This window comes from Nesoenas mayeri (assembly GCF_963082525.1).
Source record: "Nesoenas mayeri genome assembly, chromosome: 20".
Lineage (NCBI taxonomy): Eukaryota > Metazoa > Chordata > Aves > Columbiformes > Columbidae > Nesoenas > Nesoenas mayeri.
This window is the reverse complement of record NC_137569.1, coordinates 2,757,586-2,774,392: the sequence shown is the minus strand read 5'-3', so window position 1 is coordinate 2,774,392 and position 16,807 is coordinate 2,757,586. Positions and strand designations below refer to the sequence as shown.

The following is a 16,807-nucleotide window of genomic DNA, read 5'->3' as shown; positions in this document are numbered from 1 at the left end:
ATTGGAAAGCTTTACCCACCCCTAAGTCTGCCCGAAGCAGTATGTGATTTAAATAAAATCAAGCAGAATGCGCAAGTGTGCATGCATTCATGCATACGTGTGTTATCTATTAAAAAAAAATAAAGAATTATTATTAAATGTATGCCGAGAAGTGTAATGAGGGTGTGTTTGAAGTTTCCAATCAGGGATAATAAAGCAGTGTACGTGATCGCCAGTAACTGAGTTACTCATAGCGACACAGCATTAGAACATCGTGAGGCAATAAATGTGACACACGTTGATAAAGGGATGTCACAACATACGGCGTATTGGCACGTTCTGTTATGTACTGAAGCGAACAGAGCCATAGATTGGTTATTATGATATTGCTGCTGGACTGATGTACTTTTTATGCTTATAGAGGAGCTTTAGGAAATTGTAGGTAATTGCTACAGGAGAGCCTCAGGCAGAAATGCAGGATTTATACAGTTATTCAAAGCAGGAATCATCTGCACGTTGCAAATAAAGACCATTATGCGAATGATTTGTCAGTAGCTGATGGACGGTTTGTGAACTGCTGGGATTTGTCTCTCTGAATTTTGGTCAGATGCCAGCAAACATCTCAGAGCAATAAACCCAGAGACGTAATACCAGGTATCTCTCATAGTTGTGGTACTGTAATGAAACAGTTGCTGCGGTGTTCTCTTCTCTCTGGCTACGTTAATAAGAAATGGCAGAAAAACGGCTTATCTGCTGTGATTTCACAACGCCAGTTTGCAGACAGGCTAAACAAACACATATAGGTGAGACACATGTGAAGTTGGTGACATCAGGGACTGATGTGACGCTTTCCAAGCTTCAGAGCACGTCGCAAATGTTCCCAGTGGGTAAATATTCCTCGCATTCCGTGTCCCAGTATAAATTTAGGTGATTTGGGAAAACTGGAGTCAATAGGTGGTTGAAATTTGCTCCTGGTGTGACGACAAACTTACCGGGTGATTATTATGACCGGTACAACCCAATGAGGAGCGAAACATGAACACACGCAGGACAGCAAGGGGGACAAACGGTGTGACGTGCAGACACAGCACAACGCCAAAATCGCGCTGCAGCGGGAACAAGGGGTTGGTTCAAGCGGTCGGTTTGGCCCGCAGGCCGGTGTCCCCTGAGCGTTCAGCGCTTGCCACCTTCAGGCCGTGCGGGAAGCCACGGGTGTGCCGGGGAGCCGAGGCCGCGGGAACCCACGGGCGTGCCGGGGAGCCGAGGCCGCGGGAACCCACGGGTGTGCCGGGGAGCCGAGGCTGCGGGAACCCACGGGTGTGCCGGGGAGCCGAGGCCGCGGGTCAGGCTGGGGCGGCGTGTCCGTGAATCACGGGCTTTGATTTCACGGAGCTGTTTCCCCACCGTGTCTCTTCGTGCACCGGGTTGTGTGACCTGCTGAGAGACAACGGCTGGTTGTGGCACCCGGTCCCAACCCAGATCACTCGGTATTTCAGTGTTTCTTTATAATTCTGTATTTTACACCGCAGTTTAACTGTGCCGGACCCCCAGGGACATGCGAGGACCAGAGGGAGCCCCGGGGCGGGACTGGGAGAGCTGCTGGGTGTCCCCCGCGCTGGCAGCATCCCCCAGGAAGGAGCAAGCGGCTCTGTGAAAAACTGCAGCGGATTTGAGGAAAGAAACCACGGGTTTGGGCTGAACTGCGGGAGCGCCCGCCAGGGGCAGCGTACGGACGAGGGGGCGGGGCTTGGGGGGGCGGAGCTCAAGAAGGGGCGTGGCTTAATGAGGGGGCGGGGCGTTGAGGCTACGCGCGTAAACAGTAGATGTCATCAGCGTGCGGCGGCGCCGCTTCCGGTGTGTGGGGGGGGGGGTGTCCCGGGGCCTCCTCAGCCGCCATGGCAGGCACCGACCTGCCCATCCGCCGCTACCGCCGGGCCCTGGTGGAGGCCGTGAGGGAGCGGCCCTTCCTCATCGTCACCGGCGAGACGGGGAGCGGCAAGAGCACGCAGCTGCCCAAGTACCTCCTGGAGGCAGGTAACGGCGGGGGGACGGCGGGGAGCCGGGGCCGAGCCCAGCCCAGCCCAGCCCAGCGCAGACAGGGGTGCTGTCCCCTCGGGGAGCCGGGCCGGGCTGTGCGTGTGGGGAGAGGAGGCGGCTTGAGCGAAACTTCCAACTAAAACCATATGTCCGTGTGTAGGAAACCATTGTTTTGCAGATATGGTAGGTTCAGGATCTCTGAGCAAAGCAATCTTTTTAATAACGATATTGCAACGCCAGGTGTTCTACCTAAAGGTAGGCACACGTAATAGGGCAAAAAGCCCCTGCTTATATCCCCCCAAAATCCCGGCCGCAGTTTTCCTCCCCCGCTCCCCATTAGCTGGTACTTCAGGGTTTACAGACCGCCCGACGCCTGCCTCAGTTTACATACAATACCCTTCCCCTTATCAATCTATTTAAAATATGGATTCCTGGTACTTTGGCTACCTTTCCCCCTAAATTAACTTGTAAATATAGTTATGACTATGCATACAGGTATCAGTATATATTCTGGGAAAAAAAACATGTTTTACATTAAGGACTCATAGTCTGATGTCTTTCAGTCCTTCCCCCTGCTGGGGTCAGGCGCCAGCTCCTCAGTTATGTAAAAACAACGTTTCTTCATTAAATGTTCCTTAGAGGTGCTGGTGCACAAGCCGCCTCTGAGCGGCACAGCTCAGCGTCCCCGTTCTCTGTCTCTCCCCAGGCCTGGCGAAGCACGGGGCCATCGGTGTCACCCAGCCCCGGCGCGTCGCCACCATGTCGGTGGCGCAGCGGGTGGCCGAGGAGATGGGCTGCTCGCTGGGCGGTGTGGTTGGGTACCAGGTCCGCTTCGACGACTGCACCAGCGAGGTAGGGCCGGGCTACGCGCCCGGGTGGCGCTGTCGGGGGGTGTTGTGGTGTTGGTGGCTCAGTTTGCTTGTGGAGGTGCCACCACGGGGTGACACAGCCCCTTTGCCTCTCCTGGGGCTTTGTGTGCAGGACTCCAAGCCTTTTCTGCCCCAGCTGTGGTGAAGCTGCAGTTACATGTCTCATATCACTCACTTGATCAACCTGACAAGCCAAATGATGCCAGGCACTTGTGATGTGGTGCATAAGCCTCAGTGTGTGTTCTGGGCAAAAACGTGGGCTTCATAGAAGCTTTTACTTTGAAGTAGAAATCCAGGATAACAGCTGAATGTCTAATTAAACCTTGCAGGATACTGCCATCAAGTATATGACCGATGGCTGCTTATTGAGGCAAATCTTAGCAGATCCCCTTCTCAGCAAGTACAGTATCATCATTTTGGATGAAGCTCATGAGCGGAGCCTCAGCACTGTGAGTGTCACCTTATATCTGTTCTTTTGAGTCAAATTCTCTCCTTTACTGACATCTGCTTATTCCTTTCTTTCACTTCTGCGCAATCCCCAGGGATTTTGGCTGACTTTCCATGGATGCACTTTATCCTCGTGCCCTCCTAAGACCATACAATTGCTTCTTCATTTATTACATGCTGCATGATCTGAAAATAACATGCAGCCTGTAATCCTGTTGGAATTCTGGTAGCTGTTGCATTTGAAAGCAGTTTAAACTTGGCTGGTTATTGCATACTTTCCCAAAATTTCCAGGAGTTTGAAACCAGCACAGTGAACACAAACTTAAATCCTAACTTAATTAGAGTCCTAATTGAAACAGACAAACACACACACAAACAAAACCCTGAAACACCTCTCTCACTCCAAGGCATAATGTGTCTTAGGGGTGTGTTTATGACTGTGCAAAGAGATTACCGTTTTTGGGGTCATGGAAGTATCAAGACTGACCTAAGTACCAAAAGTTATCAAATGTCACTCTGACCCTTCCATAGCAAACAAAGAGACTCAGGTCAGTCAGTGCTCAAGAGATTGTTGTGTATCAACCTGCCAGTCCAGCAAACAATGTACCAGTCCAGCTGGGGACAAGGGAACACGCTTTCTGAACCCCAGTTCTGCCCTCGCACATCTGTGGGTATTGCAGGTCATTGAGCCGGGGTGGTGTAAACAGTAACTGCTCCATTGCCTGCTTCTTACTAAAAGGAGCAGATTTTTAATCCAGAGCACTGCAGAGTGAAAGAAACTTGCTGAAGTCATAACAACAAATAGTACAAAAAAGGTGATGACTTTTTAAAATGGGTCTGTGGTAGTTACTTGCAAATTACTTGACCATGAGAGTATAAAAAATGAAAACCAAAGGATTTTGAGTTACACACATTCTGTTTATAGGCTGTGAGAAGAGCTGATAAAAAATGGATTAAATTGTGGAAAACAGGGTGAGGGTGTTTATTCTTCTGAATGCTTAGGCCCTGAAAATGTGATTTTCTGTCTTCACTGTGTCAGTGGCAAACATGAGTCACTTCCAGCTTTGTCAGACCCTTCTAAAAAAATCTGGGGTACTAACATAAGTCGCCTCTGTTTTTGTGTTAGGATATTTTATTTGGTTTGCTGAAGAAACTATTTCTACAGAAGGAACCAGCAGGCAGAAAGACGCCCATGAAGGTGGTGGTGATGTCAGCCACCCTGGAGGTGGAGAAGCTCTCGGAGTTCTTTGGACACTGCTCAGTGCTGCATATTCCAGGAAGAAGTTATCCTGTCAAGGAGATATTCTGCAACCTGCTCAGCCCGCGGGACACGGGCAGCTCTGCCTATGTCACAGAGGTCTGGCCTGGTTTACTTTGTTTCTCTATTCTTGTGGTCTTTCACAGATGATAATCGTAACAAGAATTAGCTGGTGTATTGCTGTGCTCTTAGCGTCTCTGCAGAACTTAGGGAAGAGTTGGTACGATGAGTTTTAGAAAGATTGAGTGAGATTCCAGCTGTTACTGGCTTGTTTGCTGTTTGTTTCAGGCTGTAAAAGTGACATTGGATATCCACTTAAATGAACCAGAAGGCGACATCTTGGTTTTCCTGACGGGTGAGCGTTTTATTTATCTATTATCTATTTTATCCCAGAGCAGTAAGCAGAGAAGGGAAAGCTGCAGCTTGACACATGTAGTCCTGTGAAATGACAGATTTCAGAGCATGTTTAGGTACGTCTTTGCCTATGAGATCAAGTAAGAAAAGTATTAACTTAAAAATTTGTATATACTCGTTTCTTCGTGTGCCAAATTTACTCTGCTGGCGTTGTCTATGCATTTTATTTTGGTGTTAATTCAGGAAGAGAGAATTCCTTTAGCTGCAGAACCCCACGCCAGCGTGCGGGCCAGGCTTATGCAGTTATCTCTTAGTGAGAGGCACTGAGGAAAGCCTGGGTGTCACCTCCTAAATGGACTCTCACAAGTATTGCTTCCTCGTTGTAATGGTGTTGATGACTCTGTAATATTGGCAAAACGATCTTGTTTGAACATGTTGCAAACTTGGAGGGCAGAGTTTTAACTCTGTAGGTTGCTTAAATCCTCTTGTATGTTTGTTAGGTCAATTTGAGATTGAGAAAGCGTGTGATTTACTTTTCAAGAAAGCAGAATCCATCGATTACCGGTATGAAGTACACGACCGCTCTGTTGAAGGCCTCCTTATCTTACCATTGTATGGGTCAATGTCAACAGGTAAGAGCATGTAATGTCACATGGAACTTAATTCACATCTATGTTAACTGCAAGAGTTGTTATAAACAACATCCTAATAAAATATTCCTGTTGTGATTGGAAAAAATGGCATTCATTAAACCATTTGTTACACTGCTATAGCACTATTCTGTTGGGGTTTTTTGTGGAGGTCATAAACTATACTCAAGCTTCAGCTTCCAGTTAAAATTCATATCCACTGGAAATGGCTTCACATGGCATCGGGGTCTCCAGCTTAGGAAGGGATATCCTGTAACTCAAAGTTCAGGTGTCTTACTTAGGCCCCCACATTTTATTTTACGTGGAAAAGCTATTGCCAGCAGGTTTTTGGTGATGAGAGCAGACCTGTAAGGGAATATAGTCCAGTGTGACACAGCACGGAAAAGTGCAGGTTATGGGGGTGAGTCAGTCTGTTTTGTTTGGCAGCAATACTGCAGTTAGTTTCGAAGAGTTAAAAACAAAGGCCCTTTGACCTTTGCTGCACACAGACACTGTGTTTTCAGATGAACTCGATGTTGAAGTGCGTGGGTGTAGTTCGTAGAATGCCAAGGGGCTGAATGAGTGTTGAGAGGAGCAGGACGGCCGGTTCCAGGCTGCGGGGAAAGATCTGGTGACGATCTGCAGAGAGGGAGCAAAGCTTTTACCTTTTTGAAAGAACAACATTAAAAATTTGCATAAAAGAAAGGTTGTAGCTCCTTCTTTACTCAATGATTTGAATATTTCTAAATACACAAGAGAGACCTTTTTTCAAAGAGATGTTGATGTTTTTCAAGAATAATAAGGGAGAAAATCTAAGGGGAGAGTTTAATTTCCACCTCCCTTTTTTTTTTCCCTTGAAAAGCCAAATGAATTAATGGAAGCTGCATGTGCTGCTTTGTTGCATGGTAAAGTATTTGCTGGAAACACAGGGGGCTTAACTGATATTCATCTTCACTTTAAAACCCTTTAAATCCTTCACGAAGATTCTATTAAGACCAGACATCTTGTTTGTTTTTCCTGGCTCTGGGTCAGGAAGTACCCAGGAGAATTGGCCTTTCTTGATCTCAAAATCTTCTTGAATATGCAAACAATAAAGAAAATATTATCTGATTTCGGACATATGCCAAAATAATATCAAATCTATATTTTAAAATGTTAGGTGGTTCACTTTCTAATTTCATCCAGATTACTTTTGCTACGTGTTTGGGTAAGTTTGCACAGGGTTCGAGATGTGGTTTGAAATCCGAGCAGACAGCTTGACTGACGACCTGTCATTTCAGATCAACAGAAAAGAATATTTTTGCCAGCTCCCACAGGCGTCAGGAAATGTGTGGTGTCCACAAACATTGCTGCAACATCTCTGACGATTGAAGGAGTCAGGTACTGTTTCCCATTCTTCATAAAAGCTGTAAGAGAGGGAATAATTCAGAAAATTCTACTAGATTTGAGAAAAGACATCTGACATCCTTCCACTACTATACCTGCCAGGTTATCACCTGTTGTATTTTTCGTGTGTGTAATGAATAAAAAACCCCTTGATGCTATTATATAGTACTACAGATAACTAATATGATTGGACCCTAATTTGAAATCAAATCTCAGCTCTATTAATCTTGAGCGTGAGAGGTTTTATTTGTAACGTCCCGTAGACTGAACAGCATCAGGGCTGCAGGTGACCAGCCAGTGCAACTGTTTGCAGCGGTTGTGGGGCAGACGTGTTCTTGCTCTGGTCGTGTGCACGTGGCAGTTATGTACCTGTCTGCTGAGGCCTCTGCTGTTTTCCTTTCTGACAGGTACGTCGTGGATAGTGGATTTGTGAAGCAGTTAAATCACAACCCCCGAGTTGGTTTGGACGTACTGGAGGTGGTTCCCATTTCAAAGTAAGTTTTTAAAAGGTCACAGAATGGACTGGGTTGGAAAAGACCTCAGAGATCATCCAGTCCAACCCTTGGTCCAACTCTAGTCCGTTTACTAGATCATGGCACTAAGTGCCATGTCCAAGCTCAGTTTAAAAACCTCCAGGGACGGCAAGTCCAGGACCTCCCTGGGCAGCCATTCCAATGCCTGACCACTCTCTCTGTAAAGAATTGCCTTCTAATCTCCAGCCTAAATTTCCCCTGGCAGAATTTAAGCCCATGCCCCCTTGTCCTATTGCTGACTGCCTGTCATTTGCTTGGTGTTCCTGGGAGTTGCTCTGACACTACTGCGTACCGACTGATCTTTGAAATATAAAAAAAGGAGGGGTGGTGGCTTTGAGGCTCCCTAATTTAAAGCTGTTTTGTTTGCTCCTAAATAGAAAGTGGTTCAGGACGTTTAATTTCCTATAAGTTACAGGCATTAAGAAGGAATTACAATGCGTTGTAGTCTGAACAGCAGCTCACACGTCAGCTTGTGTTTGCTGAACACAGCAACCTGATTAAGAGAAATTTAAAACCATCTTCCCTTGCACAGGAGTTCTTCTTCATTCCGCTGGTTCTTGTATAGCTGGATCTCTCAATTGCTGCGCAGTATAATATATCTTCCATCTACAAGCACGGAAATTGCTGCTATTTATCATAACTACAGTGGGGTTTTTTGTGTGATAGCAGAAGGGAGCAAGAGTTTGAGGCTTTTTTTCCCCATCTGTCTGTATTGGCAGGAGCGAAGCGAAGCAACGAGCTGGCCGAGCTGGCCGGACATCATCCGGAAAAAGCTACCGGCTCTACAGCGAAGAGTTCTGGGAGCAATGCATGCCCGATCACACGGTCCCCGAGATCAAGAGAACCAGCCTGACATCCGTCATCCTGACCTTGAAGTGCCTTTCCGTGCACGATGTCATCAGGTAACCCCTATGGAAGGGGGATTATCGTTTTCTCACAGAGTCTCGGCAGCCTGTTGGCAAGAGAGGGGATTAGGTCCCCGGCCAACTGTGACACTCCAATACAATCAGCTTTTCTGCTCTTCTCCTCAGTCTGTAGTTCCAGGTTGGATCTTGAGCTCAGGTTCAGTTAGAGAATCTGCCAAAACTAACTCCTTGTCTCCAAAATTAAATACTTAATACCGTTCCTTTAAAATATTGATGTTTATGTCCCAAAAACTTCACCTCTGGGGAATTGTTCAATTTTCGGATCGCACGTGTGCAGAAAATAAAGCTTATCTTTACGTCTGCCATGCTGGGATCTGTCACCATCATTGTTCAGCATGAAGCTCCATATGTAGGAACACACCTGTGCACTTTGGTCAGAAACCTGGATTGGAAGGTTACAAAAGTGTTTTAATAAATACGAAAATTAACAAAGCTATACTGAGTCTGAACAGTGAGATTTTCTACTTCTTTTTTTTACTATAGATTTCCCTACTTGGACTGCCCCGAAGAAAGGCACATTTTAGAAGCTCTCAAGCAACTCTACCAGTGTGATGCTATTGACAGGTAAAAAATAAAAGGGTGTAGTCTCTACAAGAATTGAGAATCTAGTGGTTTAACTGGTGTCAGTGAGTTGTTCATGTGCACTGAAGGACTTCCCCCAGCAGTACAATATGTTTCCTTATTAGAGCAGGAAGTTAACTACTGGGTTTTAATATACTTTGTGTAAAATTAGCGTTAGGGCATGGCTTAGGACTCAAGAGGTACAGATTAAGTTATCCACATTGTCCTGGAGTTCCTGAGTGACCTCAGACAAGACCTCAGCTCTGAGCGCGGTTCCGACAGCAGCTCCCGGGCCGCGGTGACGAAGGTGCTTTGGCGTTTGCTGTGAGCCCCGTCCAAGAACTCCAGGCAGGAAGCGAGATCTTATCCTCAGCTTCCAGGAATTCTTCTTGCAAAAATATACATCTTAAGCATCTGATACACATGAAAAGCTGGTTTTGCCTGCCGTGAAGCAGGCATAAGCAAACTGGAGAAGGGTGAAAGATTCTTTGGCTAGGGAGGTTTGCAGTGTGTCCAGCACCCATCTGGGCACACACAGGCTGTGGAGTTAGATCAGTCCAGAGTGAAATGCTGCTTTGTTCCTCTTGATCTGTATATGGTGGCTGACATTGTGTGTGCATGTTCTGATTTACATTTAAACCTGGTTTTGTTGAGCCTGATATTTGAATCTTTGTTTCCTGGGATAAGGAGAGGCCACGTGACGAGGCTGGGTGAATTCCTGGTGCAGTTTCCCCTCCCTCCCAACCTGACCTGTGCTGTCATCAAAGCTGCTTCTCTTGACTGCGAAGATCTGCTGCTTCCCATCGCAGCCATGTTGTCTGTGGAAAACGTCTTCATTCGTCCAGGTGGGAAACCCCCTCATCCCAAAGCAGCCGCGGGTGGGCGAGGAATTGTGCTTGCATGGGGGTGTTTCAGGCAATGATGAGGCCACACACACCACTTCACCAGGAGGCCTTTTCTACAGGGCTTTTGCTCTCAGTAGTTTTCAGTGCTAATAGTTTGTGAGGCCACAGTATCTTGTAGATGTATCTCAAGGTTATAAAGTGGGAACTGATGCTGTATTTTGTGCGTCCTTGAGAGTAAGGATGCTCTGGCCGGGGAATAAACTGGTTTTAGTTGGGCCAAACACTGGTGGGAGACATATGTATTTACCTTAAACTAATGCTTTAAATAACCCTTACGTTGCTGTGTGAAGAAGGTTCCTCAAGGACAGTGCTTTGTCTCCCGGAGTGTATTGTACCAGATCTGTAGGGAAGAATCATAAGATTAAGACAAATATACAATGGCACTTTACCCAGATGCTTTACAGCTTTCTGTGGTCTTGGAGTCAGGGCACGTTGCACACTAGGAATTGGTAACAGTGATTCCAAAGACTTCAAAATAGCCTGGAATTGGGTTGTATTTGTCCCAAGGCTGTGAGCTGGAACACAACATATGACCGAGCGAGTGGATTGCTGGGAGGTCATGAGAGGGAAAGCTGTGTTACAGCAGCGAAAAGAGAAAAAATACCCAAAACCACCAGAAAACCAAAATACAGCACAGCAGATGTTTTGCTGTTGGTCTAAGTACAGTCAGTTGATTTGTTTTTAAGAGATGGGGTTGCCTCTGGATTGACTTTTCTGTTCCATAACTCTGTTTAACCATATAGACCTTTGAAGTTACTGTGAGATGCTCAGCTTCATTTCCAATGTTTTTCTAAATGGAAAATGTAATTCTGCTGTGGTTCCAAACTAACACCTCTCACCAGCGCTAAACTCAGTCTCCCATGTCCTCCCTGCTCTCTCCTTTCCCCTCCAGCCCACCCCCAACCTGTCACCCCAGCTGCGCTACATATATAGTCTTTATGTGTGGCACAGTCTTTGTGGGAGACCTTTGTCCTTTCTAGTCACTCATTGGCTTTTGTCCAGTTATCTCTGTCGTCTATTAACCGTGCCCGTTAGTGCAACAGCCAAAGACCCTGCTGGCAGTGCTGATAGCCTGGATCCTGCTCTGGGGTTTTTCCCTTTCCCACAAATGTGCTTTTGCTTTCCCATCCTCCACAGGGCGATGTGCCCTTGTTATCTGGTCAGCGAGCTAACGCACACACATTCGTTACTCTCCGGCAACCCCGTACACCGGGACGCAAACACAGAGACTCCCGTCGTGAAGGAATTTGCTTACGGGTGATATGTGTACGAACAGGCCTCCTTATTTGTGATACCCACAAACTTCTGCCGTCCCCTGCAGCACAGCAGCAACGCGCTGGCATTTGCAGCCGTATCCCTCTTTAGAAAGGGGGTAGGTTGTGCTGGGGAAGAAAGTCTTTGGGTTGAAACTTGAAATAACACTTTGGAGATGTTGGTTTTGCCTGGCACATTCCTAGCATTTACTGAGGGCAAATTCACACTGAACTCACAGATGACATTTTTTCAAGGCTCTTACTTATGTTAAGGCCCCCCCTTAGTGCGGCACTTGAGCACTAGGACAAAAGCAGAGTTAAACAGATGAGATGTGCCGTGATGGGGTGTGCCGTGATGGGGTGCTTTCAACAGTCTTGTTATTTCTCCCAGAGCAAAACTTTCTCTGGATCCCTGTGAGCTGTTTGTTTAAAGCTGCTGTTGCACGTTGGCATCTGAGTTGGTTGTGAGAGCGCAATATGTAGTTCCTTTCTTTTGGAGAGACAAGAAGTCTTCATCTCTAGTGCTGACTGATCAGATTAATCACAGATTGAATAACATCTACATGTTCTCGTTCAGCCACAGCGGAGGGGGAAAGAACTGTAAATGCAGCTGTGGAGGAGACAAATCTAAAAATAATGTGAATAAAGAGCCAGGACTTTCAAACACGCTTTGGAGAGATACTAACAGAAAATTAAGTAGGAGCCATAAATAGAAATGACTCTGTTGAAGTGAGATATAACTTACTTCCTCAGGTGATCCTCAGAAGCAAAAGGAGGCAGAACTTCAACACCAGGAACTTGCCTCACAAGTGGGAGGATGCAACGACTTTGCCACCCTCTTAAATATTTTTGAACAGTGCAAAGCAAGGTATAAAACGATTCCTTACAGTAAGTGGTTTTGCATTGCTCATAACTCTCATCTCCTGATGGTTTTTAAATACTTTGTGTATATGCACATGCATGTACTTGTACCTAATTGCAGATTTATTCCTTGTTGGGATCTGAAATGTCTATCAAGACACTTATTATTTAAACTCACAAAGTATCTGGCTGTGTAGGTTGCCTTCTTTGTACGACCATAACAAAAAATAGAGGCAATTTTCTGCCTTCAGCTTACAAAGGGCTTCTTTATAATACAATTATTTCTATTCTCAGCAAGTCTCCTTCAGCTTGGTGCCACAAATACTGGATCCATTGGAGAGCTTTAAAATCTGCTTTTAGTGTGGAAAAACAACTTCGGGAAATAATCAGTAAACTGAAACAGGTAAAAAAATGTCATTTTTATATATGATTGAGTTATATAAGTTTGTATTTAAGACATGTGCTGGGCCACTGAGCTTTTGCCAGATGGCTGCTGCCATTCTCTGGTAGAAACTAATCCACTTAAGTATTTATCAGAGCATCCTTGTTGTAGGTATGGTGGTGATTACAAGCAAGAAGGAGGGTTTGCCTCCTTTCCTCATGGTTTATGCAGGGTGAGAAACCCAGAGTTTAAAATCCATTGGATGGAGGGGCTATAGCCACTTTTTCTTTAGGAAATATCCTGATTCATGGTGTTTTTTCTTCACATAGCTGCCAGACTTCCCTAAAGAGACATTTGAAGGCTCCAGAACTGAGATTCTCAGAAGATGTCTATGTGCAGGATACTTCATCAACGTAGCTAGGAGGTAAGTGATAAAGTGTGGAGAACGGAATGGAAAAGGTGTTATGCACGTTCTCTAAAGATGCAGCTGCATGTTGAAATGGAACAGTCGAGCTGTGCGTTGTTGAAGCAGCACTTGCAGCTGCAGGTAATGTTTCTGCACAGGGCTGGCAGCCCGGTGGAGTCTCTGGTTTGACTCTCATTACATTCCTGGAGAAGAAATAAACTTGAAGGCTGATGCGTAGTTCCAGATACTCAATGAAAAGGCTTGGAAATGCCCAGTTACCACGGCTTACAAAGATTTCAGTCCCAAAGCCTGCTTATTATTATGTTGTTATATCTGCAGTGTTACTGTGGTAAATTAGATTGTATTTTATTCCTCGTTTGTTTTTTTTTTACAGTTTAACTCTGGAAGGATATTCCTCTGTGTATATATTTGAGTATTTTCTTCTGTGCTGCTGCTGATTTGCTTAGTTGAGTGTTGCTGTCTAATCACAGCAAACTATGTTGCATTATACATTTATTTCTTTTCACAAACTTTTTAGATCTGCAGCCAGGACATTCTGCACGATGGACGGACACGGCAGCATTGTCTATATCCATCCCTCATCTACAGTAAGTTAACATTCTCTAGACAAGGAATAAGAGGCAGGTCCCTGTGAAATCTTCCTCTTCTGTTGGGTTCGTCCTAATTTGTGGCCAAGAGAAGCACTGTTGCAGTGTTCATTTTGGGAGCAGGGAGGAGCCTCACTTCTTCAAATTCAGTAAATGTTTGGCTTATGAAAGGAGTGAGACACAGACTGAGCTTTGTCTCTGCCTCTTTGGATTTCCTGGGCAATTTCAAGAGAGTCATTTTGCTTCTATTTCCCTGTCTGAAAGTTTAGGGTAGTATCAGCTTTATGTTGTTCTTGCACCTGAAGCACTGGAAGATATTCCAACGGAGGGTGCTGTAGAAAGAAGAATTATTTTTTATCAGTTCTGAAGTAATATTTTCGTTTTTCCAGCTGTATAACCAGGAGACTCGCCTCGAGTGGATCATCTTCCATGATGTCACAGTGACATCCAAAATCTATGTCCGGACGGTGTGTCCCGTTCGCTATGAATGGGTCAAAGACTTGTTGCCCAGATTGCATCAAATTGATGCGTATGAACTGAGCAGTGTGGCGCGCGAAGAAGTCACTGAGGAGGAAATAACCAAGTGGAAGCACAAGGAGGAGCTGAAAAGGCAGCATGGTGAGCACCTTACTAGTCCGTATTTATGGCATGTGTAGTTTTCTTGGTTGGTGTGGGACCTGTGTGTGTATATTATATCACTGAACACGTTCTGGACTAGCAGGTGTTAATCTGGATGTGCTTAACACATTTGATATGTGTCGCTTTAGCTGTTTTCTTGTCTTATTAGAGCTCTATTTTCCTGCCTCGGCTGTGTGTGTAGTGGTGTTTGCATACCGGTTCTTGCTGTGCCTCCCCGTTTATAGCTGACAGGAGCAGGAGTTTAACACAGAGCTGGATAAAAGCACTTTGAGTCTAACCACTCTAAGTTTGCAAAGGGTATCTAGCCATAGATACCCAAAATAATACTGTCCTGAGAGGGAAAGGTCCTACAGGCTGTGAGGGGAGAGAAAAGAATACACAAGGCAACCCGATAAACCATCCCAGAAAACCCCACCAAACAAAAAGCATAGAGGAAAAACGATCACATTTTGGCGAATGTCTCATTCTGACAATGAACTTAATGCCATATGTTTAAATAGTTTTAATTAAAACTGGTGCCTGCTAACTGATCTGGCTGCTTGACGTTCTTTGAATTCTTCTGTCAGCAGGTTTTGTAAAGCAGCCAAGTATTCAAAGGGCCTCTCTACCCAACTGATGCTTCCAAACCATTAATGTACAGTGCAGGCACTGACAATACAGATTTTCTTCCATTTCCTTAAGAATAGAAAAAATGTAGACCAGCATCTCTTTCTGTCCTGCATTATTGTGTAGAACAACCATTTTAAATGATAAAACCATGCATTGGATTTGGTTATAAATTTGCTGGAAAGGATATTTGTGTTACTGGATAACACAGAGGAGCTTCATCTATTTATCTGAAGTCCAAAGAGCTGAGGTTTGTTTTCTTTGTCCTCCCTGAGCTTTTTGACTTCACCAGGCAATACTAAATTCATTTGAGATTAATACTGGCTTTACAGATGTTGTATTTCTTGGAACTTCATAAAAATAGGTGGCCGAATAGCTGACAAAGGCTTCCCTAGTGCCCGGTGGAAGGAAGGGCCACATCATGAGCTGAATTCCTATTTGACTCCACGACAGAATAATCACAAATCTTCCAAGAGTGAATGTTGATTAAAGCTTCTTGTTCATATCAAAGAATCTGGCGCCTGGCCCCAGAGACCTCGGAACAGGCCGCAGTAGCTGCTTTATTCACACAATAATTAAGTTTTTGGAGCCTTTGAATGATTTTTTTTTTTTTTTTTTTAAATTATTGTTTTAAAATTTATTTTGATCTGAAAATATTTCTTGCTTTTCTTTCCTTCTGGGAGAAACACTCCCAAGGTCGCAGCTCAGTGGGAGAATGTGCATTTCTGATGGTGTCTGCTCTGGAGTATTGACTTTTCCCGCTCCTTTATCTGTGTGTTATCCTCCCTCTTCCTCCTGCCTCTGGACATTTTAAGATCGTTTAGTCTAAGCTTTTTTTTTTTGCTTTCCTGCTCCCAGTGCTGCCTCTTTCCTGCCTAAACTGAGCGTGAGATGTGTTCTATGGAACCCATTGCTTCTCCAAATTACACAAGATGCATAATATGTTACAATTAAAAAGAAAGATACACATTTGGGGGCGCGATGAGCCCAGCTGCAAATACTGACATGAGAGTTAAGGCTTTTATTTGTATCTCCCCACTGTGGTACAGTTTGTCCTCTCTGGAATTCATTCCAATGACTGACTGGGACTTGAAAATCATTTGAGATTCTGTTGGGGGTTTTTGGGTATTTTGCAAATAGGAGCAATTGGAATGCTGTTTGGGTTTTTGTGACACAGAAGAGTGTATTTCTCTTTCTCTCCTCTGCCTCCAGAAGGAACCACGGACAATTCTGCAAAGAAGATGGAGAGGAGGAATAATGATAAATCAATCCTGGATGCCCGAGCTCGCTACCTTGAGAGAAAGCAGCAAAGAGCACAGGGTTTAAGCGGCACAGTGAAAGAAATGGGATGATCCTCGGGGCTGCTCTGCTCCCGCTGTGGGTAAAGGCTGTTCAGCGCAGTTGTTCTGGGTGCGTTTGCATAATGCAAACTGAGTAACTGGAAAGAAGGAAAACTTCTGCTTTGCGGTAAGTCGGAGTGCCGAGGCATCAAAACGCAATCTGCCTCTGCTGCATCCAGCAAGGAAAGGTCACCAAGAGGAGTTTTGTTGCTGCGTGTCACTGGCAATGGTTTAGTGGCCTGAAATGTGGATGAAGACGTCGTCCTTACTGTGGTGCCAATTCTGTGGCATTTAGTCAACTTGGAAAGGTCTCGGTGGTCTCAGTGCCATGATTAATAAAATTTTATTTGTTTTAATTTTTTATTTCCAAAGGAGTGGAACTGTCACTTTTAATCCATTTAACTTTGTACGGTTGTGGCTGTACAATCTTCATGCTTATACATTACTCAGGAAAATGCGTAGGAATTGCTGTTAATGGTGCAACCATCCTGATCTAAATTCAAAAGGGCATTTACCACGTGCATTCTCTGTCCCAGGCACTGTTGTTCCTACTCTGTGTTGTGCTGTACCATGTACAGCAATGGGTGAAGAAGTCTTTGTATGTAAAGTATTTACTAAATGTTTTCACATTCCTGCTGCCAACTTATAATTGTTGTCAGGGGTGACTGTGTGTTTTCTATTGGAAAAAAACAACCCAACACTCAGGTTCTGTCCTGCAGGCTCTGCTGCCCTGTGGGCTGCTCTTCTGGGTTTATTTTAAAATAGGTGGCTTTTGGTCGGAAGAACAAGTGTTTTGAATGTGTCGAAGCTATACACAAGGAAATAATA

General features: G+C 45.0%; 1 protein-coding gene across 1 annotated transcript; it reads left to right on the top strand.

The window, feature by feature from the left end:
- The first annotated feature begins 1,859 nt into the window (after positions 1–1,859).
- DHX40 (DEAH-box helicase 40) lies at positions 1,860–16,602 on the top strand. Its single transcript, XM_080357027.1, has 17 exons — positions 1,860–2,013; positions 2,723–2,868; positions 3,215–3,334; positions 4,459–4,689; positions 4,879–4,945; positions 5,445–5,576; positions 6,854–6,953; positions 7,367–7,453; positions 8,212–8,394; positions 8,902–8,982; positions 9,667–9,824; positions 11,891–12,005; positions 12,293–12,401; positions 12,710–12,804; positions 13,325–13,394; positions 13,784–14,012; positions 15,852–16,602. Exons 1-17 carry the CDS (start codon positions 1,875–1,877, stop codon positions 15,989–15,991), a joined length of 2,202 nt encoding a protein of 733 aa, XP_080213153.1. The 5' UTR covers positions 1,860–1,874; the 3' UTR covers positions 15,992–16,602.
- Positions 16,603–16,807: the final 205 nt, after the last annotated feature.